This window comes from Lineus longissimus, chromosome 6, assembly GCF_910592395.1.
Source record: "Lineus longissimus chromosome 6, tnLinLong1.2, whole genome shotgun sequence".
NCBI lineage: Eukaryota > Metazoa > Nemertea > Pilidiophora > Heteronemertea > Lineidae > Lineus > Lineus longissimus.
In genome coordinates this window covers 4,176,030-4,202,413 of record NC_088313.1, presented here as the reverse complement: position 1 = coordinate 4,202,413, position 26,384 = coordinate 4,176,030, and the positions used below count along the sequence as shown (strand labels likewise).

At 40.2% G+C, this 26,384-nt stretch overlaps 2 protein-coding genes across 3 annotated transcripts; one reads left to right on the top strand and one right to left on the bottom strand.

Annotated features, from left to right (window-relative positions):
- Window positions 1–3,783: 3,783 nt before the first annotated feature.
- Window positions 3,784–11,665, bottom strand: LOC135489573 (protease-associated domain-containing protein 1-like). Of its 2 annotated transcripts, none has more exons than XM_064774973.1 (5): window positions 11,583–11,665; window positions 9,645–9,766; window positions 9,134–9,243; window positions 8,146–8,313; window positions 3,784–5,923 (listed from the first exon to the last, which is right to left on the bottom strand). In XM_064774973.1, exons 1-5 carry the CDS (start codon window positions 11,620–11,622, stop codon window positions 5,803–5,805), a joined length of 561 nt encoding a protein of 186 aa, XP_064631043.1. In that variant the 5' UTR covers window positions 11,623–11,665; the 3' UTR covers window positions 3,784–5,802. The 2 variants fall into 2 exon arrangements, with proteins under 2 accessions (XP_064631043.1, XP_064631042.1); XM_064774972.1 differs by having other exon boundaries at window positions 11,577–11,658.
- Window positions 11,666–11,720: 55 nt separating this feature from the next.
- Window positions 11,721–25,631, top strand: LOC135489170 (erythroid differentiation-related factor 1-like). The gene is made up of 20 exons (XM_064774386.1): window positions 11,721–11,868; window positions 12,458–12,681; window positions 13,043–13,106; window positions 13,761–13,946; window positions 14,126–14,205; window positions 14,661–14,736; window positions 15,035–15,156; window positions 15,746–16,005; window positions 16,386–16,603; window positions 17,309–17,416; window positions 17,740–17,907; window positions 18,438–18,792; window positions 19,156–19,362; window positions 19,803–20,009; window positions 20,398–20,618; window positions 21,380–21,541; window positions 21,829–21,978; window positions 22,454–22,601; window positions 23,212–23,434; window positions 24,117–25,631. Exons 1-20 carry the CDS (start codon window positions 11,854–11,856, stop codon window positions 24,307–24,309), a joined length of 3,387 nt encoding a protein of 1,128 aa, XP_064630456.1. The 5' UTR covers window positions 11,721–11,853; the 3' UTR covers window positions 24,310–25,631.
- The last annotated feature ends 753 nt before the right edge of the window (window positions 25,632–26,384 follow it).

The window sequence follows — 26,384 nt, the reverse complement described above, 5'->3', positions numbered from 1 at the left end:
GACACGATTGCCCCGAGCTGCAGTGATGACATCAGAGGTGGTCCTCGGAGGTATGCTGCTCCTGCAGCCTCGAACTACCAATAACTCGTTTAATAGTGAAGAAGATTCTCACCGATTGGCTAAGATCTAATGGTCAGAGAATACCACTTCGGCCTTCTCATATTTCTTTAAACTGAGCGCAAGGAGGTAATCTCTTACCAAACTCTAGCCCGGTTGCGCTATCAAGGGCTACGTCAAGTAGTCATCTGGATGCGGGACCACCCAAAACTATGTGTTATCTGATCTGGATAAAAACTTTCGTTTTGCTTACATTGTTTCTATATGAGATAAAAAGACGTTAACTTAATAAGTTTACTCTGCTTGGAAGTGTAGTAGCCTAGTTGTCAAGAGTATTCGGCGGTTCTGGACCAGTGAAACCAACCTTAGATTTCCGCAATGTCAGCATTCTCCTGACCCTGGTGGGTTCTGTGCCACTGATAAGGCCGGCAGTAGGAAAACAAATCCTTTGGCGGTATGATAACTTGAAGCGATATTCATAGGGAGTTGCACCAGTGTATGTCTATAAATGAAAATATGGCAGGTCACTCTCTTCATTGAGTCCACCGTTTTCATTTAGAGGTTGTTTCGGTCGCAAAAGGACAATAATAAGTTCACCACTCGCATAAAAATTGAAGTTGTGCCATAAACCTTACAAGGGGTACGCTCTTCGTAAACCTATGGTCCAGGAAAATAGAATGCAATTGTACACCTGCCGTAGTGCAGTTACTATGCATACAAATTCGCTGAAACGTTAGTCTTTGTATATCTTTCTATCCAATGGCATGGCTGAAACTGATATTTGGTATTTATTTACCCAATTGTAAATTTTCAAATTCAATTACAATGCATACAAATTTTACGAACGGCGTGTACAGCGTAGGCTATTTTCGGATTGTACTTACGGCCGGCGAGGGTCACCCAAGGCAAAACAAGGTTGGAAAAAGCAAGGGGAGGGTACACTCACGGCATAAAGACGTATAATGAATACTATGATATTAAAAAAACAGCCAAATCCATTCAAGAGTGACAGATTTAAATGACTTTGGGAAAGAATCTCCGTGCCTTCTAATTCGGACTCGGGATCACCACGGCCAGGACAGTTTGGAGTTCCAACATTTTCCCATCGATCAACTGATGGTTGTCAATCCAGACAACATGGGAATGGACCACGAGAGAACGTAGATTTCGAGACAACCATTTTAGCAGGGTAAATAACCGAAACACGAAACTTAAATTGACATGGAACATTGACACATACATGTACGTGTAATTGACTTCATTCGGCGCAAAAGGTATAATTTACCTCGTTAATTGGTTATGTCACTTCGATGATTAAGTGGTTGGATTTCAGCAAACGGATACGTGTAACGGTGAATACCATCAACAGAAATCGATTGATTCTGTCACTGCATTGCGTGCACAACATCATAAGTTGGTTTTTTAGCAAATAAACAGTGGGCGTTGGCCAGAGTCGATTCAGGCTGTCTGAGGGTGTTATTTACAATAAGCCAACATACATTTAGCTCAACTGCATACTTACTATTCTGTCGAATACATTTCCACTAATTGAACAAAGTGATATTTCGTACTGTTACGAGGCTTCAATCAAAGTACCTTCGGAAATACAATGCGACGGCTGTTTGTTCTGACCATGTACAACAAATTCTATTCAATTCAAATTCGATTGCAACGTCGTCCAACCAAGTCGGCAAATGTACCGTATTCAACTTATCTATCAATATCAAGTGTCGAATCTTAAGGATCCAAGGCAATAATTGGGTTTGGCATTCCAGTGGAAGGATTGATGAATGGACCAGCTGGATGGATTGATGGACAAATGGATAATGGACGTACCAACTGGATGGATCGAATGATTGATAGAAGGATGGATCAGCTAGATGGATGGATGGAAGGATTAAAGATGGTCCAGCTGGATGGAAGATTTGTTGGAAGGGTGGACCGATGGACCAACTGGATGGATTGATGAAGGATGAATGAATGGATGGATGGATCAGCCAGATTGATTGATGGATGGACCAACTGGATAGACTGATGGAAGGATTGATAGAAGGACCAGCTAGATTGATTGATGGAAGAATGGATGGATAGACCCGCTGGATGGATTGAAGAACGGATGGATAGACCTGCTGGATGGATTGAAGGATGGATGGATGGATCAGCTAGATTGATTGAAGAATGGATGGATAGACCAGCTGGATGGATTGATGGATGGATGGATGGATGGATGGATAGGCTAGATTGATTGATGGATGGACGGAAGGATGGACCAACTGGATGGACTGATGGAAGGATTGATAGAAGGACCAGCTACATGTAGATTGATTGATGGAAGACTAATGGATGGATAGACCCGCTGGATGGACTGATGGATGGATGGATGGATGGATCAGCTAGATTGATGGATGGATGGACGGAAGGATGGACCAACTGGATAGACTGATGGAAGGATTGGTAGAAGGACCAGCTAGACTGATTGATAGAAGAATGGATGGATAGACCTGCTGGATGGATTGAAGGATGGATGGATGGATCAGCTAGATTGATTGAAGAATGGATGGATCGACCAGCTGGATGGATCAGCTAGATTGGTTGATGGATGGACGGAAGGATGGACCAACTGGATGGACTGATGGAAGGATTGATAGAAGGACCAGCTACATGTAGATTTATTGATGGAAGAATGGATGGATAGACCCGCTGGATGGATTGATGGATGGATGGATGGATCAGCTAGATTGATTGAAGAATGGATGGATAGACCAGCTGGATGGATTGATGGACGGATGGATGGATGGATCAGCTAGATTGATTGATGGATGGACGGAAGGATGGACCAACTGGATGGACTGATGGAAGGATTGATAGAAGGACCAGCTACATGTAGATTGACTGATGGAAGAATGGATGGATAGACCCGCTGGATGGATTGATGGATGGATGGAAGGATCAGCTAGATTGATTGAAGAATGGATGGATAGACCAGCTGGATGGATTGAAGGATGGATGGATGAATCAGCTAGATTGATTGAAGAATGGATGGATAGACCAGCTGGATGGATTGATGGATGGAAAGATGGATGGATCAGCTAGATTGATTGATGGATGGACGGAAGGATGGACCAACTGGATTGACTGATGGAAGGATTGATAGAAGGACCAGCTACATGTAGATTGATTGATGGAAGAATGGATGGATAGACCCGCTGGATGGATTGATGGATGGATCAGCTAGATTGATTGAAGAATGGATGGATAGACCAGCTGGATGGATTGATGGATGGATGGATGGATCAGCTAGATTGATTGAAGAATGGATGGATAGACCAGCTGGATGGATTGAAGGATGGATGAATCAGCTAGATTGATTGAAGAATGGATGGATAGACCAGCTGGATGGATTGATGGATGGAAAGATGGATGGAAAGATGGATGGAACGATGGATGAATGGGCAGACAGTTTTTGCTGCCGTGATTTATAAAAAGTCCACATCTTCCTTAAAGTAGAGTTAGATAAATGACATTGCTCGGTCACAGGGGGGCATATGCATATTTCATATGCTTGGGCAATTCAAGGAGTCAAAACGCAAAAATATGCCTTTATGCAATGATTATGTAAGCCATTACAGTAGGCCTAATGGCTTCAGAAATCCGTTTGAAAGAAGAAAAAGCTGAATGAAAAATCACAGAAGAGAACACAAATTAGAAACATTTGTTAATTTATTGCATAGCAATGGTTACCATGGTGAATGCATAATAATAACTTATGTCCAAAAAAGACACCAACAAGGACAACTTATAATGAACTTGATAAAGACTTCTTTGTGTACATCATGATGAAATACAAACAGAATGACTGTTTTTTTTGGCGTTGATAATCAAGTAAATTGAAAAACAACAAAAAAAAGAACTCACAGTTACAATCTGCTTGTGTGAAGTGTCTTGAATAGAGTAAAACGATATTTTAAGTAATTTTGATGGAGAAGTCTCTGTGACTAAATAAATGAAAAGCTGTGAAGTTCCAATCGACTTCTCTTTAAGGCCAAAGCAATAAGATGAACAAGTGAGATAAGCATGTTTTAAAAAGCCTCCTTTTGATATGTTATACCGGGTACATAGGATATGACACTTAAAATTGGTTTCTATGGAAATCAAGCCAAAATACATAAAAAAAGTCATTTTCCAACCACATTGCCACTTAAAAACAAATAAAAACATGCTTATCTCACTCAGAGGCACCATGTTTTTATCTGTTGGTAATACATTTATAGGGTCTAAATCCAACCGTTCAAGATTTACGTGTACAATGATGCTTGTGCTTCTGTACAGAGCTGGAAAAACTTAAGAATTGGGTTCTATGGGTGGTAGGCGTACTCTATCCCTCAACACATTCTTGAAAATCATTTGTAGCTTGCATGTTAAATAAAAGTCGCTCAACTCCCGGACAAAAGCATCTACACACCAAGGTGGTTAGATTTAGTAAGATTGAATGACAGAAGAATTTGGCGGTTTGGCCTGGTGCAAGAGTCAAGTCTCTTAATTAAGTCCTCAAACAAATTGTCATAAACTTAACAATACACTTTTACAACAGCATTGGATTTTTTGTTTAAAATCATGCAGAGAAACATTCCTGATGGTCATGTCTCGAACTGAAGATTTGTACATGTAGCTGTAATTTTTGGGGGATTTTTAAAGAATTGGCTGTGTTTTTGGTGAGACACAAACTGAAGATGCCTCTATATAGATGGAAAATTAAGCAAGATTTTCTTCAAAGGTCTATGCCGTTTATGCATATGAAAATAGAAATAAACATTGCCTCTGTATAATATCCTGACGTGTCACTTTGCGAAATCATCGACGAAATAACCAACATGTATTGAAATTTATATCAAATGTGTATACATTCAACTGAAAACTCAATCAAACTTGAATTTCAAATATCTTGAACAGTGTAGCTTTCCCTGGCTTCAGTACTCTGAAAACTGATACTATAGTCGTACTTCCACCTATCAAATCCCCGTGTCATTTGCGCTTACACCTATGAATTGCCGTGTCTAAATAGACCCGTGTGTCAAATCCCCGTGTCTATTAGCCCCATCGAGCTCGATGGGGCTAATCGGGGGCTAATTTAGACCCGTGTTCAACACGGGTTTTTTGATAGGAATCTGAATAGCCCCAGCAATTGCAAGTTCTAAGACCCGGCGACAGATGGCGCGGTGTAGTTGCCTCGGTATTGCGCACGTGAAATTCCCCTCCAACGGAAAAGAAACACAGGAGAGCTCCCTACCTACAGCGCACCTGTCGCCGGGGCTATTAACCATTATCTAACACCACTGATAGGTATAAGTGCGCCCCGGGTTTTTTGACACACGGCGAAGACACGGGGTTTTATGATAGGTGGAACTACGACTTATATTACTACCCGATAATGGTAAATTGAAATGGTTCAAAGAAAACAATGCAAATGCCTTTGGTTATAAGAAATCAACTTAACAAGATAAAAAAAGTCTACTGTTACATGTAGTGATACTGTAAACGACTAAATCTTTGCAGGCATTTTATTATATATCATTTCCTGGATTTGGCAAAAAAGAAAAATATCAATTTTTTTCTCCATTATTTGAGAAATGGAAAAGGAACTTTTAATCTGCCTCAACAAAAATCGAAATTTTTTTTATCCTTTTTAGGAAAATAAAAACCTATGAAATTTCGCAGTATACAGTACTAGACAGTATCGGTTCAATTTCACCAGAAAGTCCACGGTGGTTGATTGAGCGCATAATTGGGTATGAAGGTGACGTTAACTGGGATATCGATGATGGCATTAGGCACTCCCACCTCATCTAACTTTTGACGGATCATCCACCTGAAAAAGACATAATTGGGATGGGTTAAACATGTACAGTGGAACCCCGGTAACACGACCACCCAAGGGACTAAGCCGAAGTGGTCGTGTTACCGGGGTGGTCGCGTTAGTGAATTTAAGAATCATAAGTAGGTTTTCCCGCCAAAACATCGTCCTGCTGTGTGTACATTGACATGCATGAATGACTACGCCACCGGGTGATTCGATAATTTTGTGTGTATAGTACGGATAAAAAATCATTTTCTTGAGTGTTTTGCGTTTAATTTGCAACTTATGTAAATGAGTAAATAAACTGACGAGAGCTAATTAGACCAAACATTACATTAAAACTTGAGCATGCTAATTAGAACAAGCATGTAATTCACAGCATCGGCAGCTGCCCTTCTTGATGTCAAGCTAATATTCCCGCTAACATTGAGAGAGGTGATGTGAGAAGATGTTGAGAATTCTTCCTGATGTCTTCCTGCTTTAACTTCAGCCAATTTGAACTGGTACTGATTAAATCATCTTTTTAATAACGTATTTTATCAACATTACGACGTAGTAAGCATTCTTTACTTTGAGTATCGGTACTCTTACTAATCAACATAATTGATTTGTCCTAAAAACTACGTGTGCATGCCTCTTGACATCATTTAATACTAAATGATGAAAACACAAACCGTGAGTCGAAAAGAAAGTTTATTCTTCATTTTATTTGCGCTTACACATCATTTATTTTCATATGGATTCCCATGTGTTCGAGGTGCTAATTATCAACACGGATTTGCGAGAAGGTGCCAATTGATACGATGCGGTCATGGTTGATTACGGCAATTAGGCCTCATGGTCGCGTTAGCGGGGTTAATTTGCAGTTTGGGACCGACCAAGCTGGTGGTCGCGGTCTGGGTACCGGGGTGGTCGTGTTAGCGAGGGCCAGTTAATGGGAATTAGAGAGAAAACCATTCGGGACCGGAGAATTTTGGTCGTGTTCGCGGGGTGGTCGCGTTACTGAGGTGGTCGCCGACCGGGGTTCCACTGTATATACTATGCTATGAAGATTACGCTTTTTTATATCAGTATTTTCGCTTACACCAACAATTTTTTTTTCGAAGTATTATCAAGTCTAGAAGTATTAACTGATAGAAATACACATTTTCTGCCAACATTCACTCAATGTGATTCAATTCAATGCCCACTCTTTGCTGGGTAAATAGCTCAGAAACAGGATATTTTTCCTTTTTTCTTTTCTAATCTGGACCTCAGCTTTTACATATCAGTCGCAATATTCATGCATGCGTACTTAAAATAGCCTTGAAAAAAAATAAAGAAATCATTAACATTTGACAGGGAGTGTACATGCAAATGATTCCCTTTATCATTTAGTCCTGGCTAAAAAATAACAACTTAACAACGAATGGCAATCTTTAATACAGTTATTGCTTGCTTGTAAAAAAGATGCAAAAGAAATACTAAACCCTCTCTTGAACCCCTCCATAAGAGTGCATCGCTTGACATGTTTAAGCAACTTCAAAAATTCAATTTAGACTTCTCACATCAAAAACAAACAAATATAGTCATACTTCCACCTATCAAATCCCCGTGTCTTTTGCGCTTACACCTATGAATTGCCGTGTCTTAATAGACCCGTGTGTCAAATCCCCGTGTCTATTAGCCCCATCGAGCTCGATGGGGCTAATCGGGGCTAATTTAGACCCGTGTTCAACACGGGTTTTTTGATAGGTGGAATCTGAATAGACACGGCAATTGCAAGTTCTAAGATTTGGCGACAGATGGCGCGGTGTAGTTGCCTCGGTATTGCGCCCCCTCCAACAGGAAAGAAACACAGGAGAGCTCCCTACCTACAGCGCACCTGTCGCCGGGGCTATTAACCATTATCTAACACAACTGATAGGTGTAAGTGCGCCACAGGTTTTTTGACACACGGCGAAGACACGGGTCTTGAAAAAACACGGGGTTTTATGATAGGTGGAACTACGACTTATGATTGTTTCCTGCGTCAATGCAAAGGTTTCATGACTTCCCACACCACTGACCAATGACAATGTATGTGAATCGGCATGACTATCCTGAAATGTTGGCGAGGTTATCATGTCTTTTGACCCCGTCAGGGGCTGCATTCTAACGGGGAATACAGTCTTCACTAGGCTTCCGTTTCTAAATATAGGACTCTACATCGACTTCTTCTGAAAGCTAGGACGCCGCAAAAAATATCAACGTACCCATTTTTCCCCACCATAAATAAGGACGGAATGGTGGTCTGTCTCGATGTGCCATCCTCTATCATATCTATCATACTTTTATCTTCGTGGACATCTTTGTCTGTTATTATCACAGCAACAGCACCAGCAGCCTCTGCGTTTAATGTTTTAGTTACAAAAGAGCAGCCGCTGAAAAAGGGATTGGAAAACGTTACACTGTGTTGCAAAAATACAAATTGGTCTGTCTGGGGGCACCTAACTCAACATCTAATCAACATTGCCTGGAACACAGGTCCATAACTCTTTGTATTGACATTTCATTTCATGAATTGTAACCCACATACAAATTTCCCAATGACACTACTAATTACCAAGAATTTCAGAGAAAATTGCAGAACAAACAATTTAAAAAACTTTGGAACCAATTACCAGATGTTTTAAAATCCATAGCTAACATCAAAACTTTTAAGTCACACTTAAAAACATATCTTTTTAGGAAGCACTTTTTCGGTGACAATGCACCCTAGAATGTTTTATAGTCATCTTGTCTCTAATTGTCTTACCTAATGTCTTATAGTCTCAGTTTTATCTCTTATTGTTTTACAGCAAAATTATTGTATGCATTGAATTTTTTTTTTAAATTAAATGTAAAGCGCCTTGAAGTGTTTTACAAAAGACGCTATATAAATTGTTTTAATAATAATAATAAATAATAAATGTTCTTGAATTCGGATGAATTCTAAGATAAGAGTGTTTTTATATATGAATAGAATACAAAAAATACCAAAACAGACTCGGGATGACTCCATGAAATTTAAACAACACTTCAAAGAAGGGAGAACATAATTTCATCACAAATTACAGCACAGAGACTGTTTCCTTTACATGTTTTTCCATTATCAGATACTTCAATTGATGTAGGCCTACTACAATTCTTTGCTTAGACTTGAGTTAAGGGGAATGAAAGTTACCAGCTAAAGTGTCCATGATTATTATTACAATTACTCACCCTCTGAGTACAAGTGCCACGTTATCTTTTATTAAAATCCCATTTGAGATGGGGCTGCATCCGTGTTCCGGCACTGTAGGAACCAATGGTATACGGTGGAGACTTTTATGCTGAAATTGACAAAAGAAGTGCCTAAATAAATAGCATACTTTAATAGGCAAGATAAATACCAAATACTCACTCAAAACTAGCTTTGGTTTGGCATTTTGTAACCCGCTTCAATTCAATGCATTCTAAATATAAATGAACCAACTACACGTATGAATTAGTCACTCCTTTGTGAGCCACAAATAGAAGGCCACAAGCCTTGCCTCCCAAAAAAGACAAAATTTGCAAATGCGCACATGTAACTGGTTTTACTTAAAAGACGACTGATCCGCTGAAAGCAGAAATAGTAATATGATGATGATGATGATGATGATGATGATGATGATTTCAGGGAAGAAAAATTTGATCTCAGAGTGTCCATGTCAGAATCTAACCATATACAATTCAATCTTCATGTACTTACAAATGAGCCGCCAAAGTTTTTGGCTGGACGGACCCGGTAGAGATATCTGAGAGATTCTGGCTCTAATATTTGGAAGAACAAGTCATCTTCAATGGACACCGTCTTCAGGATGGTGTTATGATCTAAAAATATATGTCATAATTAGTTATGAGATTCCAACGAGAGATGCATAACGTACAAGGAACGAAAGAAATCTAACAACGTAAATCAACAAGGCCCTCGTTAAAAAACATGTCGATTTTTTGATATCTTAGACTTAAAATTAAGACTAAAAGTGCTGATTGGGTGAGCTCAATAAATATATTTTTTAAATCTTTCCACAACCTTGTCACCTCCAAGTTTTCCAATTGGGCTATAGAGTTTCACACTCAGAGAATTCTACAATAAAACAATTAGAACAGATTTTGAAACAAATTCTCAGCCTGCCTACAAACACTTTCAATCATCAATGGGGTACAAAGATCAGGAATTTCCACTATTTCAGCCCTAAATGAATAGGCAGGGCGTTTTCCGAATGCTAACCACCATCAACATTGATGCAAAGCACAGCATAGAAGGCCAAGATGAAATCTACACCCCAGCCTTCCCATCGAATTACCAATACAATCATCAGCTTTATAGTACAATGATATTGATTTCACATTGATTGCACATGACAATCGATCAATGCTCATCAATTTGCATGCAAGGAGTCTGGCGACATGACAACAAAGTGGCATAGAACAACAACAATACTTCAGTGCTGTACAAGTTAAACGAACTGGGATTTCTGTCAGATTATCAGCTATTGCCTGGTACCGCCTTTGGGGTAATCACTGATGGATTTAAAAGCTTTCAGCTCGTTGGTGTGGGTTTTTTTTAAAGGGGAGTGGCGATTAACATGCACGCATTCCCTATCCAGCCACAAGTGTCAGCAAGTTTCAGCTTTTTCTTAACTTTATGGAATTCCCCCACAGTGGGAGTTCATTATCTATTATTTATTGCACAGTCAGGAATTCCTAAAGCTTTTGTTGAAATGTATGCCTGCACAAGCTGTTGCCATGATGACCGATAGTGATAGTTGGTAACAACAAAACGTGATGATTGAATGAACACCTGCTGCCTTGTCTGTCTCTGTCTGATTTACATGTGACATAAAATAATGATACAATTTCATTTAGTAAGTTTATTATTTCCAAATCCCACCGTTAAGCCTATAATTTTTGCAGCTGTATTAAAACTTTGCATTGAAAGAGTAACAGACAAGACAATTACATGATGCCTATGCTATTTAGCCTCTATTATTATTAGTACAGCAACCCTATTGATCTCTCCTCAAAGCAAGGCAGAGAGCCAAGGGGCCACAAGTTTGACATACTGTCCATTACTGACCCAGAACTTAGGTGGTAGTGGCTGTCAGTCTGGATGTCGCTATATCCAGCAGGCTTTCTATCTACTAGGCCTTGTCACGTAAAGTTTGTTCCCGGGGCTTTTTATAACTGTAAAATGTCAGCATTTGAACAAAGTCACATCACAAACACCTTAGAGGTGAATGCCAGGCGAGGCCAGGTGCTAAGTAAGGTGTTGGGGGGAGAGCGAGGGGGGTCTCCCCTGGGCCTGGCCTAACAGACTAAACAGTAACAGTCACGTCATATAAATAACTGGGCCTAAAAATTTGTATCAAGGATAATAAAGGCCTTAATTAATACAAAAACTGTGATCTTGGCTTTGTCGTTTAGATCAGTGGATGGGATGGACACGGATTGGAAGTGAAGACGTATCATGCTCATCTTATGCAGCTAGTGCAGAGCAGCATAGCATACACAGCGCAGTACTGAATGGTACACATTCAAATTTTCCTTCTCCGTTCGACTGCTGTTTTATCAATAAGTACGCATCTGCACACCAATTGATGATATTTTCTGGAAACTGCATATCAAAAACTATCATTACACATACGCTGGCCACAAATCTGGAGTATTAGAAGGCCAACAAGCATGAAAATGTGGAGAAATGACAGAAAAAAGCTTCTGCTATCGGCCATGATTACACGCCAGACGCATGCGCAGAAATGGTAAACACTGGAAACTTCCGGAAAGTGGTGAACACTCTAGAAAACGAAATTTTGCTCACAAACATCAATTTACCCTGTTATTTCATTCAAAGAAAATAAACTGAATACATCAGTCATGTTATTCTATTGCTAAAGAACAAAAAGACTTTCGAAAACATGGAATCAAACGAGGTATGTGCGAGAAAACTGTGATGTTAGTGAAACATTTTCCCTTGTTTTCACTTTCTCATCTCTTCACACTCACAGTGTGACAGTACGCACTGACGTACTATTGTACTGTAGCGTGTCTTGACTTTCTGTCTTTACCGTGGATGTTTGTTGTGTGGGTCCTTCTGCCATACCTATATAGGGTATCATGGTATGGTGCATGGAGTTTGCAGTGACCTGCCCCTGTCTGAAATGTGGCCTGGGGCTGGGTTTACTGTAGTCTGTAGCCTGTAGGCTGTAGGGTCAAGGGTGTAGTTTATAACAAGTTTTGCAAAACTCTTCTTTTGATTAAGGCTAAACATTGCATCAGTCAGAGGTGGCTGTTCATAGGCAAAACACACCTAAATAGACACAATCACAATGAGAAGACCAGAACATGTGGTATGCAACAAAAGTCTTTTGTTTGCTTCAGTGCAGTTTGTTGTTGCTCTCGACAGCCTCCTCAGACCACGGAGGTACCTCCATGCTAAGACTGAGTGTGTAGTTAACTATTTCATTAGATTTTAGCTGACCAGTCCACTTTTATTTTATCCTACTTTTATTAAACTTTCAGGATAATGATGATAAAATGCCTGTGCCGGACCAGCAGCCTTCAAAGGATGTGAAATCAACAGCTGTGGTCAAGTATGACATAATGGACCATCCTTTGAGCTTCCTCCAGCTGCAGGTCAATACGAATTTGAATAAACCACCTGCCAACTGGCTCCGAAGTAGTTCAAGACTGGAGCAATACATCGGACAGGCATCACAGCCAAAGGACCGCTCACGTTTCAACAGGTTTGTATCGTCCTCAATAGTTGACCATAGGCACCACGATTTTGGTTAGAACTTGAAATCCTAAAGCAAATAGAACTCCTTCAAAATGAAGCTAATCCCCATTGAAAAAAACCTGGGAGGCTGTTCTCTAAAAACAAAGAACAGACTCCCAACTTTGAAATTGGCGTTCACTTTGTTTTTAAAGATTTCTCATGTTTTTACTCTAAACAAACAAGATTTGTATTGGGCTGCCTCAAAAGTTAAATGCTCTTGTCTAATTCAGCTTTGTACTTAATGTTTAGCTTTGGATCTTGTTTAATAAGTTCCTCTTAGGACTATGAATACATGTACATTGTTCATTTTACATCTCTTCTTTTGACAGCTTCACCATGGCTAACAATTACCCTGACATGGTCGGAGAAGTAGATGTCATCACAGATGCTGAGGTAAATAATCATATGTTGTATGCACATTAAATAGGATGAATAGAATATGTTTTCAGGAACTGTACAATTTTTAGGTGTAGCTCTTGATTTGTAGTTTGTGGAAGGCTCAGGCAAGTCAGGGAGAATTGACTTCAACCCGCTTTGGTGCCGTTTTCCTTCCAAATTTCAATCTAAAAACATGATTTTACAAGAATTCAAGTGTTTATTTTTGCATTTGCTAAATAGCTATGATTAGCAGTTAGTTGTTTGGTCCTCTGAAAAAAGTGTCGGCAACAGGTGGGTATCAATTCTTGTTTTTGCATCTATGGATTTGGTCTTGTCAGAGATTGTCTTCTTAAAGGGGGACTACATGTATATAGGCAGGAGCAGAGGGGCTAATTTGGCCATCTTCAAGTGACTAATATACACTGTAAGGGACGTGGGTCATGTCAGATTCAGCACTAAATATATTCCTTGTACAAGCATGAATCATTTCGACGTGCTGTGAGATGTGAGCGTCCCCTATTGGCGACTTTGTGTAACTTTACCTTGCCTGCCTAGCTGCTGTCTATATTGTCCCATTAAGTTTTACTTCAATTTCAAGTTTTACGTCAATTTCAAGTTTTACTTTGCATACTCATAATTTACTGATCAAACAACATTGGTTTCTTCCAGAACATCAAGAAGCTGATGAAAATCCCCTACAGCAAATCTCATGTCAGTATGATGGTTCACAGGGTTGGAAATACGCTGCTTTTAGACGAGTTTGACGTCCACAAGCATCTCCTGAGACAACAAAAAGACGACTGGCAGTGGTTAAGGAAATTCTATTATGAAACAGTGTTAGAAAGTATGCAGAATGTAAGTTGTCAATAGAATAGTGAATTTTTCTGACTTCATTTTTGTCTCATATAAGATTTTACTTGCCTCTCCATTGTTTTTGTCACGAAGAAATAAAGACTGATCATTGATCATTCTTAGTTTTACTGATAAGTACTTTTTGACATTTGATGCAAAAATAAACGTCTTTTATTTTCTAGGATAAAAGTTTCCTCAGGAAAAACAAGAGAAGAGACAACTTACAAAACCGAAATATGTTTTCGAAGTTTCTTTATTACAGGTGAGTAAAAACCTTGGGCATCCTACTGACCACCTTTTTGAGTGACAGTTAGCATAATTACATGTTGGTATGAAGGTATTGTGTTTATTATGTTACTGCTTGATGCTTGGTAACATCAAGTATAGATTAATCCACACGTGGTAACATAATTTATACATTATATTATAATGTATAAATTACCGATATCTAAAAGTGAAGAGAATGCATTGGACGAAATGAAAAAAACAGAAATGTTCATTTTAAAGTTCTTATATAGCACTTTATACTGAACCACTTTATTGGCTAATATTTATAAAGACTAGTAAATGCTTTTACTACAGTTTGCTACAGAGATGGCTAGTGTAAATGTACATGAAGTTTAAAGTAAAAGCATTTACTATCAGCCATTGTCTCAAAGCGCTTTGCATTTATTCCCCAGCCTCTTAACCTTCTTTATCTTGCTGATATATTTTCAGTGTTGGTGACAAAGATGACCCCGAAAAGGACATCGAACCTCTTGATTATGAGGAGGAGAATGACACGCTGTCAGGAGTAGGTATTGGCTAATGCAGGAAGAATGTAGAAATGGTACTCTGAAGCCGTATATCAGATTTGGCTTTACTCTTTTAGCAAAGACTGAATAACATATGCCTTTAAGCAGGGCTCGAAAAATTGGGTGCCCAAGTGCCTGCAGGTACGCTGTCTGATGACCTGACCTCCAAAAATCAATACTAGAGCACATATTATTGGCTGTGGAATTTGCCTGAGGTCAGGTTCAAGCATTTCCATTTCAGTCTTCGAAACCATTTAGTTTCAGCAGATCCTGCTAATGAAATTATTCTGTTTTTAGCCTGAGAGAAGTGAGTACCAGAGGACATTGCTGTGGACATTTGAGGACATTCAGATGATGCTTGGAACTGATTTACCAATCTTTGGTGGAGGCACGCATCCATGTGTCAGTCTTAGATTAAGGTAAGAAAAACACGTAAAAGTGTTATTCTAGATTCAATCAATTATCAATATCACATAGGATATAAATGGCTTACTTTAATGCTCTTTGACCCTTGTGTGACAAAAGGTCACAACATTGATAGTGGGTGGCTTTTGTCTATCCACAGCTACCTTGTCCTGTGTTGGGTAACTGCATTCAAATTCAACTCAGTCGAGATTGTTCTTCAGTAGCAGTTTAACACTATTTGACAGAGTATTAATCCTCCAGCAACCCAATCACAGTGCAGAGATCTTGGAGATCTTTCGGGAACCGAGTAGTATCAAAAGCCATCGTACTTTTGGATGTATCAAATGGAATTCTGTTTGCTCTTATATCTGAAAACTATGATTTACTATAAATACAGTAGAACCTCTCTATTAAGGACACCCTCGGGGTGGCAAGTGCTGTCCTTAATAGAGAGGTGTCCTGATTAGAGAGGTCAAATTGAAATGAAAGTACCAATTTGTGACCAAAACTAGTGTCATTCATAGAGAGGTTGTCCGTGATAGAGAGGTGTCCGCTAAAGGAGGTTCTACTGTACTTTTACATGTAAACTTTCCTGTCTTTCAGGGACATGAGAAAACCTATCAGCGTATTAACAGGCCTCGACTACTGGTTGGACAACCTAATGTGCAACGTCCCAGAGCTTGCCATGTGTTTCCACCTGAGCGGTATTGTACAAAACTATGAACTGATCAAAACGGAGGATATTCCCAATATGGATAATTCGAAATTTTCTCCAAATGTCATTAGAGATCTAGCCCAGAATATATTGTCATTTTTGAAGTCCAATGCTACTAAAGAAGGACATACATACTGGCTTTTCAAAGGTGAGTGCATGAATGTCCTACATGTTCAATGTAATTATTCACAGACTTAGACTTTCTTGTTTGCAATCATCAGTTTGTCAATTCAAAGGCCTGGTGAAGCTCTGCTGGTGGATAAAGCAATACTCCGTGTCCAGGTCAGTAAGTTGGAGCCTGTTGCCTAAAAAGAATTTTGAGGTCAGTGTAACTTTGTGTCCACAATACATGCAGTGCTCTGATACCTAAGGGCCACTTATTAAAACTTTTGCTTTGATGCTAGTTTTGTCAAGAAACTTTCATTTGTAAATCAACTCTGAGGTCAGATCCTGGATGCAAATCATGCAGACACCAAATGGTCTGAGAGCCTGAGGTTTTCGCTAACAAAATCATGATTTTTTTTCGAGGTCATGACGATGATATTGTGAAGCTGTACGACCTCACAACACTGTGTTCAGACATCAAGGAGAATAAAAACGAGAATCCGTTTACTATTCCTGTCGGGATGCTGCTGTATCGTGTAGCGATGAACATCTGGGCCCAGCAGGGAAGGAAGAAGTCGGGTACTGTACGGACCCTGCTGAAAAACTCACTCCTGCTGCTGGATGAGAGACAGCATTCTCAGGTTAGCTCCATTTGTGAGACTTACATCAGTTCCTCTGGCTGTGATAAATTCTCACGTGTCAAGTGTTTGAAGCAACAAGTGTTGGTTTAAATAAACAAATGCAACGACTCCAGTCTATTCAAACGTTTCGTATAATTGGTACTTTTTCAATGAATGACTTTACAAATTTGGTCAACCAGGTTAAATACTATTGCGAACAGAGTTTACGCTACGTCTTAACAAAAGTCAGCCGCGATATCCCAACGTGTTCAGGTTTGTTTTTGTTTATCTGCGATTTCATTGGTTGAGGTTCGTGGGGGCGTGGCTTCCTAGAAATTTAGTGCATAGAGTGATTGAAAGCACAGTGATTTAAAGCAACAATTCATTCGGGATTCATCCCCGATGAATTGTTGATTTAAGGATTAGATACTGAGCTTGAGGTTTTGGTTGTATCACCAATCACTGCGGGGGTGGAGCTAAAAATGTAGGCAAAACAACAGCTCCACCAAAGCAGTGTTTGGTGAGACGACCAATACCAACATGAGGTATCAATTTCTATTCCAAAACACCTCAAATTGAACACTGAAATGTAATTTTAACTGCTTCAACATTTTGCTCCAACCAAAAGCAGATATGATTGCCGAACCTTGACCACTGGTTCCCAAACGTGGTACAGGTAACAATAAATAACAACAAATAACAAATTTCCTTCGCTTCTGTCTGCAGATTGTGACTTCTGCTAATTTCCTTCTTGCTGAAGTTTACGTGAAGGATGACATTTATCAGCAGACGTTATCAGATGAGTCCGAGTCTGAGTCGGAAACAGATGACAATGTAAGTAGCTGCCCGGTAATCTGCGTAAACAATAAACCTGGAAATATTGGGGGTAATTTTATTTCACAGTTTGATGAAATTTCAACATTGGCTGACCTTTATTTCAGCACTTTGACAATGTAAGTAGGAGGAAACCGGAGGCCCCGGAGGAAACCTATGCTGTCGAAGAGAGTGGCCCTCTCTATTATATGAACCTGGGACCACAACGGTGACAGGGGTGGATGTTTCCACTGAAGCACTTTGGGTAGCCTAGTGGTAAGCTCACACATGCTCACTGGGCTTTTTCCTGTACTAGATGTATATTTCGCATTCTTGCCCTCCAGGATGATGCAGAAAATGATAATTCTGAAGGACTAAAACCAGAAACTAGTGTCAATGTCCGAACATTGTGCCATCCGGACACGTTGGAGAAGAAAGTGATAGCCCCGTATCCACCGATATCCGGCGATGTTGAAGAGAGGTGTAAGGAAGCATTGAAGCATATTGCTATGGTGAGATTTTCTTTGTTGATTTAAAGGAATTACAGTCGAAGCTCTATTAAGGATACCCTCGGGACTGACAAGTGCTGTCCTTAATATAGAGGTGTCCTGATTAGAGAGGTCAAATTGAATGGAAACAACAAACTTGGTACCAAAACTAGTGTCCTTAATAGAGAGGTGTCCGCTAAGGGAGGTTCCACTGTAATACCAAGCTAGCAGTTTTTCATTGTCATATCAATAACACTTTGTCAGACCAAAAATCCGTCACCCGACAGTCTTGATCTTATGACAGTGACCCAACTCTGCAGTGTTAATTTCAATTTTATCACACCTAAATTTTTATGAGTTGTACATGTATGCAAACTGTCTTTGGCCGTGGCTTTGTTCTGTCAAATCCAGCACAGTTCGATTGCACCATCCATACCTGGATCGAAAAATCAAGACCACTGCCCCAAAAACAAGGCACTGTGTATAATACATGCAAATTGCAATTGAAGTGTATTAGAATTTGTGTTATTTCTTTGTCGCTTTCCTCTCTCCAGGCCTTGACATGTCTCGATGAAGATGTCAAGAATCCGGTCAAGGAGCCAGAAGAGGAGCAGAAAGAATCAAAACACTTTCACCCGAATGAGGCAATACCACTCCATTACGAACCTCTGAGGCAAAACAGGCCAAAGGAATCGACACCCGCAGAGCCCGATATTACAAATGATCCATCGAATCCATTGGCCCTGGCCCAGAGCTGTCACACCCCGATTCACACCTGGCATCATACGAGTAAAGTCCATCTCCTGTACAAGGCCGCCTTGGTTTATTACTGGCTGGCTGACAGTAGGATGAAGCTATTGAAATTTGGGCGTGCGCTCAGACTTGTCAAGACTGGTCTGATCTGTTTCGGTAAGTATCATAACATTGTATTTTTGTTTTTTTGGTGTGTTTTTTTTTATCAGGGGTTTTGGGGACCTATTTCCTGTTTCAATCCTATCAATATCAGAAAGTTTAGTTGAATTTGTACAAATTTCTTGTACAACAGACCCTGTTTGGGGGGGGGGTGGTTAGGCAGAACACTGTTACGACCACACGGCTCGGTTGAAGAATGTCATAGGACTAGTGCTTTTACAGTTTACAAAAATGAATATTGAGAAAGGTTTTGGACAGTTGAAGAACATCGAAACAATCTCAAGCATATGAGTGCAGACTGAATAAAAAAGCAAATATCCTACTAACAATCTTTCCCAATTCTCTTTTTCTCTTTTCTAGAGGCCCTGAAGTCAATGTCCCCAGCAAGGGGTGAGCAGAATCAGAGCCTGCTGGCAGCACTCCTTGGCATGGCTGGTGACGCCCACGTGATGATAGCAAGAGAAAATAAGAACATTGAGCTGCATAAAGAACTGTTTAACTACGCATCGGAGCAGGATAGCGCCGTTATTTGTAGCGCCCAAAAAGATACAAGAGATTATGAAGCAGGTTAGTTTTGTACATATAACGTTTATCCCCTTAGGGGAGCATGTTGGCACAACTGTTGAGCATCGTCCTAGAGATCGGGAGGTCCTGGGTTTGATATGCAGCCGGTGCCACTTGTAACTCTCAACGGTATCATATGCACCTCAAGGGGAATGGGAGAATTTCGTCAAAGCCTTGGTGGGCATTCTGAACTTTGCTTGGCTCTCGTGTGCTTGTTTCCCTTGCCTTTAAGCATCTAGAAGTGCCATACCTACAGACCTCTTCAGCTGTCCTAAGATGCCTAAGGTAGTCTTGGGCTTCCATCAAAGAGTGTAGTAAAAGCAGTAAAAGTCGACATTAGATGATGACCACTTTTGAAAAATGCCTTGAGTGCAAATTGACGCTGCCAATTTTTGCTTTGGTTAAACTTTCAAGTATGATTCCCAAACATTTCACAATTTCAGGCTTCCAAATGGTCAGCGACTTCACCTGCGCCTCTGAACAGAATCTAGTGCGAGGCTGTCAGTGCTATGAAGCAGCATTAGGACTGTTTAACAAGATGGAGGGAGACGCTTCCAGGAAAGCTAACATTATCAAAAGATATGGGAATGTCAGGAATGAACTTGGTGTGCATTATATGAACCAGGCAGCTGCACTGGCTCAGGAAAAAGGTCAGTCGAAAAACCAGTCGTATATGAAGCTTCTTTTACATTTGGGCTGCCTGTACTATGAATTCAATCCTGTGGTAAGATGAAGTGGCTTGTCCTTTATTCAAGGTCTTGCTGTGTTCCCAACAGTTTCTCCTTGACATAAGTATCTGCAGGCCAGATGTGGTGTAACAAAACTGCTGACAGCCAACAGGAATGTTTTTTGCATCCTGACAATATCAGGCCATTTCACTCAATACATACTTATGCGTAAGGAGAAGTTGTGTTGTAGGCCCTGTTTGCAAGAGGATGGTTTTTTGTGTCCTTTTCAATTATGAATTTAGTGATACAAAGTACAGCAACTACAAACAACTTGTATCCTGTTTTAAATAATATCTTTCTCGTTAAACAGGATCAGGTGACGCTTGCCCTTGGAAGGACCTCTGGACGCAGAGTTTCAGTAGCTTTCAAAGCGGAATTCAGGCCTTTGAGATGATTAATGACACAATAAACATTGCATTACTCTACTCAAACCAGGGACGTCTCATGAGGATCTGTGCTCAAACCTCTGTCGATTACATCGATGGAAAACGAAACGAATTCAGTGGCCAGGAAAAGATGTATTATACGAAAGTGAGTTACTCTGAGATGCAAATAAAAAGTTCATTGGTTTTACCAAAGATATAGGTTACGCAAAAAATTACATGTGAGAGAAGCTGCAAACACAGTTGTTTGTTACAGTGTCATCCCTAATGAAAGGGCCGGCTAGATTTGGCTAATAAGACACTCTTTACTTTAGACACCACTTCTTCTTCTTCCGTTAAGTTAACTTCCCTCATCATATTGAAGATTAATGTAACTGGTAATGTGTTTGCGCAGTGGGTAAATGGCCCAGATGTTGGTGGCCACTTATGAGTCCAGAGCTCAAGATGTTACAGAGCTCTGGGTCAGTTATTGTCTGTAATGTCAGGTGTTTGGCAAGAAGGCAGTTTGTACCCTGTATTTAACTGGCAGTCACTAACAAACTGATCGCATGGGAGAGAGCTACCAGTGGGGCTTGAACCTTTGACCGAAAGAGTCCTAAAAATACCTAGGCCATTGGTATCAGTAAAGCGCAACTGAGAATTTCAAGCGCTCATCCATGTGGTGAGTTGGTGAGTGTCAGACTCCTGCAGCTATACAGTGAAGAGAGGACTCTGACAAAATAAGTACTGTTGGAAAGACATCCATTAGAACGGCATTCTACTGACAAGTTTTACTCTCCTTACAAACCGGCTCTAGAAAATTCTGCTCTCACTCTTATAGACATTGAATAGCTGAAGGCAGCAGAAGGATACAAGAAGGAACATGCCATCTTGACAATTATACTATCATTCTACTACAATATGTTTCAGGCTGTTGACTACTACCAAGATGCCTTGCAGTCGTTACATTCCCGTAATCACAGCCAACCCGAAGTGTGGGACTCAATAACATGGGATCTATCAAGTACATACTTCACCATGGCAACACTGATGCAGGACTATGCACCTTTGTCTTCGCAGTCTCAAGAGCAGGTAAATACAAATTAAATGAAGGACGCATACGTTTGTCCTTCTTGCCAAATGTCAAAACTCATCTCTTGACCTCTTGGTTCAGGAGCAAGTAGCACACCCTCCCCTTTCCAAGTCATAGGTCGGTTGCATTTTTTATTGAGGCTAAGAAATGGTGATATACCTTCGCAAAACATTTGAATGAAGCTTCGAAAACCACTAGGATGTCAGTATCCCAACAAGTGACTCGATTAAAAGATTCCGGGATGTGATTGTTTCCGTAAAGTGCATTCGTATTTTTGATTATCTAGGTTGAGAAGGATGTTACGGATCTCATGCTAAAGGCCCTAAAATATTGTGATGTGGATACTCCAACCATGAAACAGCCATCCTACCAGTATCGAGCTGCTACCATTCATTATAGACTTGCCTCGCTCTATCACAATGCATTTCGAAACCAGGTAAAAGTTGGTGACTTCAACGGTGTTAGTTTATTAAAGCTCAAGGATATTTGTAGGCAATCCTTTGAGCGCAGAGAGTTTTATTTTGAAATATTTCTGTAGTTAATGTCCTTTTTTCTTTAAGTTCATCTTCAAATAAGAGGTATCGTGCATGTTGTAGCTGTTGGACCTAACCTAAGATCATGGGTTCAAATTTCCGAAATGTAATGTGATTTCTCCTTTGATTGTCTGTTCTATGTCACAGGTGGTTGTGACTCTGTCTGCCTGAATGTGACACTGTCTATCTGATTGTGACTTTGTCCCATTGTTATATGGTTATAAAAGAACACTCCATTTGAATATCTGGAGCTTTTTGAGGGAAAAGGTTCAGAAAAAATGAGTTAGCGCTAGGAGTAAGTACTGTTACTAATATATTGTATCCACCATTTCAAAACAGTTGAAAATTTGCCTGATGATATATTCTTCTTTCCTTCAGTCAAATGATCAGAAAAAGAAACATTTGAAAACCTTAGCAGAGCTTCATTATGGGAAAGCTGGTCGCTTCTATCTCATTGTAGAAAGCCCCTGCGAACTGCTCAGGGTACAACTAGAGAAGGTTGCAATGACTGAATTTGTCCTAAACAGTAAGTTTCAGATCTTTCATCCTCATCATCAGCGGGGCAACGGTAGCGCAGTGAAAGAGAGGCGGCCTCATGAACAAGAGGTCGTGGGTTCGACTCCCGGCCGAGTCACTGCTTGGTTCCCTGACTGGGCGAGTTCAAGTGAGCACCTTCTGGTTGCTCCTTGAAACCCCTGATTGATTTCTGTGGAGACTGAGGTAATGTTATGGTAGCCCAAAAGTGCTTTGAACAGGGCAACATGGTGAAGCACTATATATATTGAAGAACTCAATGTCATTATTATAATTTTAGTGTCTTTTGCCATAGGATTTAGTCCACGAAAGTTGACATTTTAACCTCCTGTGTGGGATCTTTAAACCTGCCCTGGCATAGACATGCAGAAACAGAAAATATTTAGTTCCGAGTCTTATTCAAGGGACTTTGAAAATCGAGGCATTCTATTTGCTTGAAATCCACGCCAGTTCATCCACAGATACTGGGTCCTCTGCAGAAGCCAACAGTTGTTAGTCTTGTCTGATGCCCTTTGAGATGTTCCAAGAATAAACTGAAAGAATTAGCATTAATCGCACCACCATTTCCACTGGGATTCATCTTTAAAATCCATCTCTTTCAGATCAAACTAGTCCGAACAGCAAGCAGAGAACTCTGCTATCCGCTCTCCAACACGTGATCAGTTGTCAAAAAGCTTTTGAACTTGTACGCCAGCAGTGCGACGACAACACAGATGACCTGGCTTCTTACGAGGAGGAGTTGCAGAAATTGCTCACGATCTATGAGTCCAGGCTTCAGTTTATTCTGCTCAACCTTGTGAGGATTACAAGTTCATTGAAAAAAAGGTACGTTTTCAGTTCAAGTGAATTTTGCCCCGACCCCCTCAAACGTAGTCAATGAGAAAAATATCATGAGATCTGTTGCATGTCTGACTGTCTAGTTGGGAGTCAACAAAACAATTGTTTTAAACCTCTGCAGATTAATCCTTGCTATTCATGCACATGTAGTCAGCATATTCTAAGGATACTGGTCCAAGGGGATCTACTTAAAGGAAACAAGCGCTAGTGGCCTTTTGTTCGAAGGAAACAGGATAATGGGTCCTTTTGCATGTTCTGTTCAAAGGAAACGAGGCCAAGAGGATGTCAGATTAATCCTTGCTATTCATGTACATGTAGTCAGCATATTCTAAGGACACTGGGCCAAGGGGATCTTCTTAAAGGAGACAAGCGCTAGGGGCCTTTTGTTCGAAGGAAACAAGACAATGGGTCCTTTTGCATGTTCTGTTCAAAGGAAACGAGGCCAAGAGGATGTTTATTTAAAGGAAATAAGACATATGGGCCTTCTGTTCAAAGGAAACAAGGGGCCATTCATTCGAAGGTTACAAAACAAAGGGGCTGACTATTTCAGCTTTCACAGACTGATGATGATGTGCTAATGCAGATAAACTTGCCACTGTTAGCATGCTGATGCAATGCTTGTGCAACCTTTTATAAACCATTGATCCGATGATGTTCTCGTTTCTTTCAGCAAAACCACTGAGCTTCACTTGGCCAACTATAAAAAGATGTATGCAACATCGCTTCGGAAGGTGGAACCACTTGCAGATTCCTCAAATCAAACCACAATACATCAGCATTGTAATCACCTAAGTGCTATTACGGATGATATTAAAGACATTTATGTGATCATCGACCCTGGGTACCGGTCATCGCTAACATAGCATGAAGGAAAGGATATAAAATTTGTGTGCCTAAAATTGGAAAAATGTGACCCGTCACAGCAAAACCAGGCGCATGTCGCTCTGAACTTGGCAGGTTGAGACGAACTGTTTGTTCATTTCTCTGTTGTCTGCCTTTTGTGAAATATGAACTCATCAATTTCTTCCATTATCTTGTGTCATTTAGGCTCATCTTCTGTGAACATGCAGCTGGTTTTGCTGTGACGGGTCACAAATGTGTTTTGGGGCATCGTCCTCTGAAGCATTTTCTGAATGTTTAAGATGGTAAAAGCTGCTCCAAAATAAATTTAAAAGACATCACTAGTCAATTTGGTCATTATTACACAAAAAGTATTTTTGATATGAAACACAAAAACACAGAAAACACAGAAAAACAAACCCAAATTAGGAAAGCAGAATGTGTCCCAAATGTCTGATGGAAAAGTGAAAAAGGAAAAATGGAAATCATATTATCATGATGCCTTTTCTATCCTAGTCAAATTTGTTTTATTCTCCAAGTTCTAACTAAACATTTTGTTTTGATAAAAGAATTTGATGAGCTACACAATTGGGTGCATTTCAGTGGACTTGTCGCCGTAAGTGGAGCACATTGTATAAACCTGGTTAAGTTTGTATCAGAGAGTATGTACAAACAGTCAACAGTCCATCCAACTTATCAAAATCATGTTAACAACTCCACTCGAAAGTGTTAGAGCGATAATCTACTGATTAGCATGTACATGTAAATTACCACCTAAAAGGGCAAAGACCATTGTTCTACTGTTACTTTATATTAATAGCTGATATGTTTTAAGGCACAAACGCAATAGCAGTCCAGAGCTGCCTCCCCACACATATTTGGGGGGAACTTTACACGTTGCAAGGCCTGTTTACATTCAACTCAGTGAAAATTGTTTTAAAATCATGCCTAAAATCATCAGAAAACCCAGAAATTACACTTTTTGTTGCTGATTTAAACGTTTTCACCAAGGGTTTTATACATTGCCAGATTTCAGGCTAGGGAACTCTGCCAGTCAGGTATATCTAATCAGTTTGGCGTGTGTGTGTGTGAGGGTGGGGGGTGGGGGCTTCACATATGCATTCAGGGAGAGAAAGTGACTAGGCCTAGATAGCAAAGGTGCTTTGTTTTTAACTGACTCAACCTGTTTACATCACGAGGGGCTCAGATCAGGAAAGAGGGGAATTAGTCAAATGAGAGAGTGCATCTGATCAGCTTGTAACTCACTTGCCTGGGCTAGGTTGGTCAGAATATTCGAGCTGAAATGATTTTAACAAGATCAAAATATTTTATGAAAGAATTCATGTTTTTCTTGTGTCTTATTTCTTCTTACAATAATCTTACAATCTTACAATATGATGTTTAACCTTAAGGAACAATTTATGTTCTGCTTCTGTTGAAAATATAAGCTATAGCTTCTCTACAAGCATTACTGACCCAAGAGAGCCCTGGGCTCACTCCCATAGGAAGAGGTATGCACATCTATGTCCCAGAAAAGGCTGGCAAGGGGTTATTTCTATCGAAGCCACTGGCCTGCACAGGAGATCTTTAGCTACCATTCAGTGAGGCTTTCCTTGCAGAAGTCCATGGAATTGCCAAGCCAACCTTCTGCTGTGTAACCTTTCCCAAAAACACATTATTGACAGCCAGTAAAAGCATGGTGGTCCTGATTTTGGAACAAAAACTGACCGGCTGATTTGCAAATCAACAGGGTTGATGTGAATACTGCCCAGAGTTAGTATGGTTGTGACTTGGACTTGTCTTGGTTGTGACAGGCATTAACTCTGTAGCTAGTTATAGAGCCAGACACTTTTAGCTGAAGGCTCACACCTCAATATAATAAGTAAGCCATGGATGTATTGTAAACAGTCGCTATAGTATTCACCAGCCTGCTCTGGCTGACAGAATAGAGGTTGTGACTCACTATGCATCCCATGGATGTGACCTGTCTCTACGTCGGCGACCACCAGCCGCTTCAGAGAGCAGACGAATCTTTTTAAAGACTTCACGCGACCTGAAAGTCAACACAGTTCAATTCAATCCAACTAAGCCTTCCTCC

Bases quoted from the DNA above. Each gene is read 5' to 3' on its own strand.
- LOC135489573 (XM_064774972.1), bottom strand. From the start codon at position 11,622: ATGCTTGTTGGCCTTCTAATACTCCAGATTTGTGGCCAGCGTATGT. The intron at 8,314-9,133 runs GTGAGTAATTGT...TCCCTTTTTCAG, and splicing joins GTGGCACTTGTACTCAGAGG to CGGCTGCTCTTTTGTAACTA. The intron at 5,924-8,145 runs GTACGTTGATAT...TGTCTTTTTCAG, and splicing joins TTTATGGTGGGGAAAAATGG to GTGGATGATCCGTCAAAAGT.
- LOC135489170 (XM_064774386.1), top strand. The intron at 16,604-17,308 runs GTTAGCTCCATT...TTCTGTCTGCAG, and splicing joins ATGAGAGACAGCATTCTCAG to ATTGTGACTTCTGCTAATTT. The intron at 23,435-24,116 runs GTACGTTTTCAG...CGTTTCTTTCAG, and splicing joins ACAAGTTCATTGAAAAAAAG to CAAAACCACTGAGCTTCACT.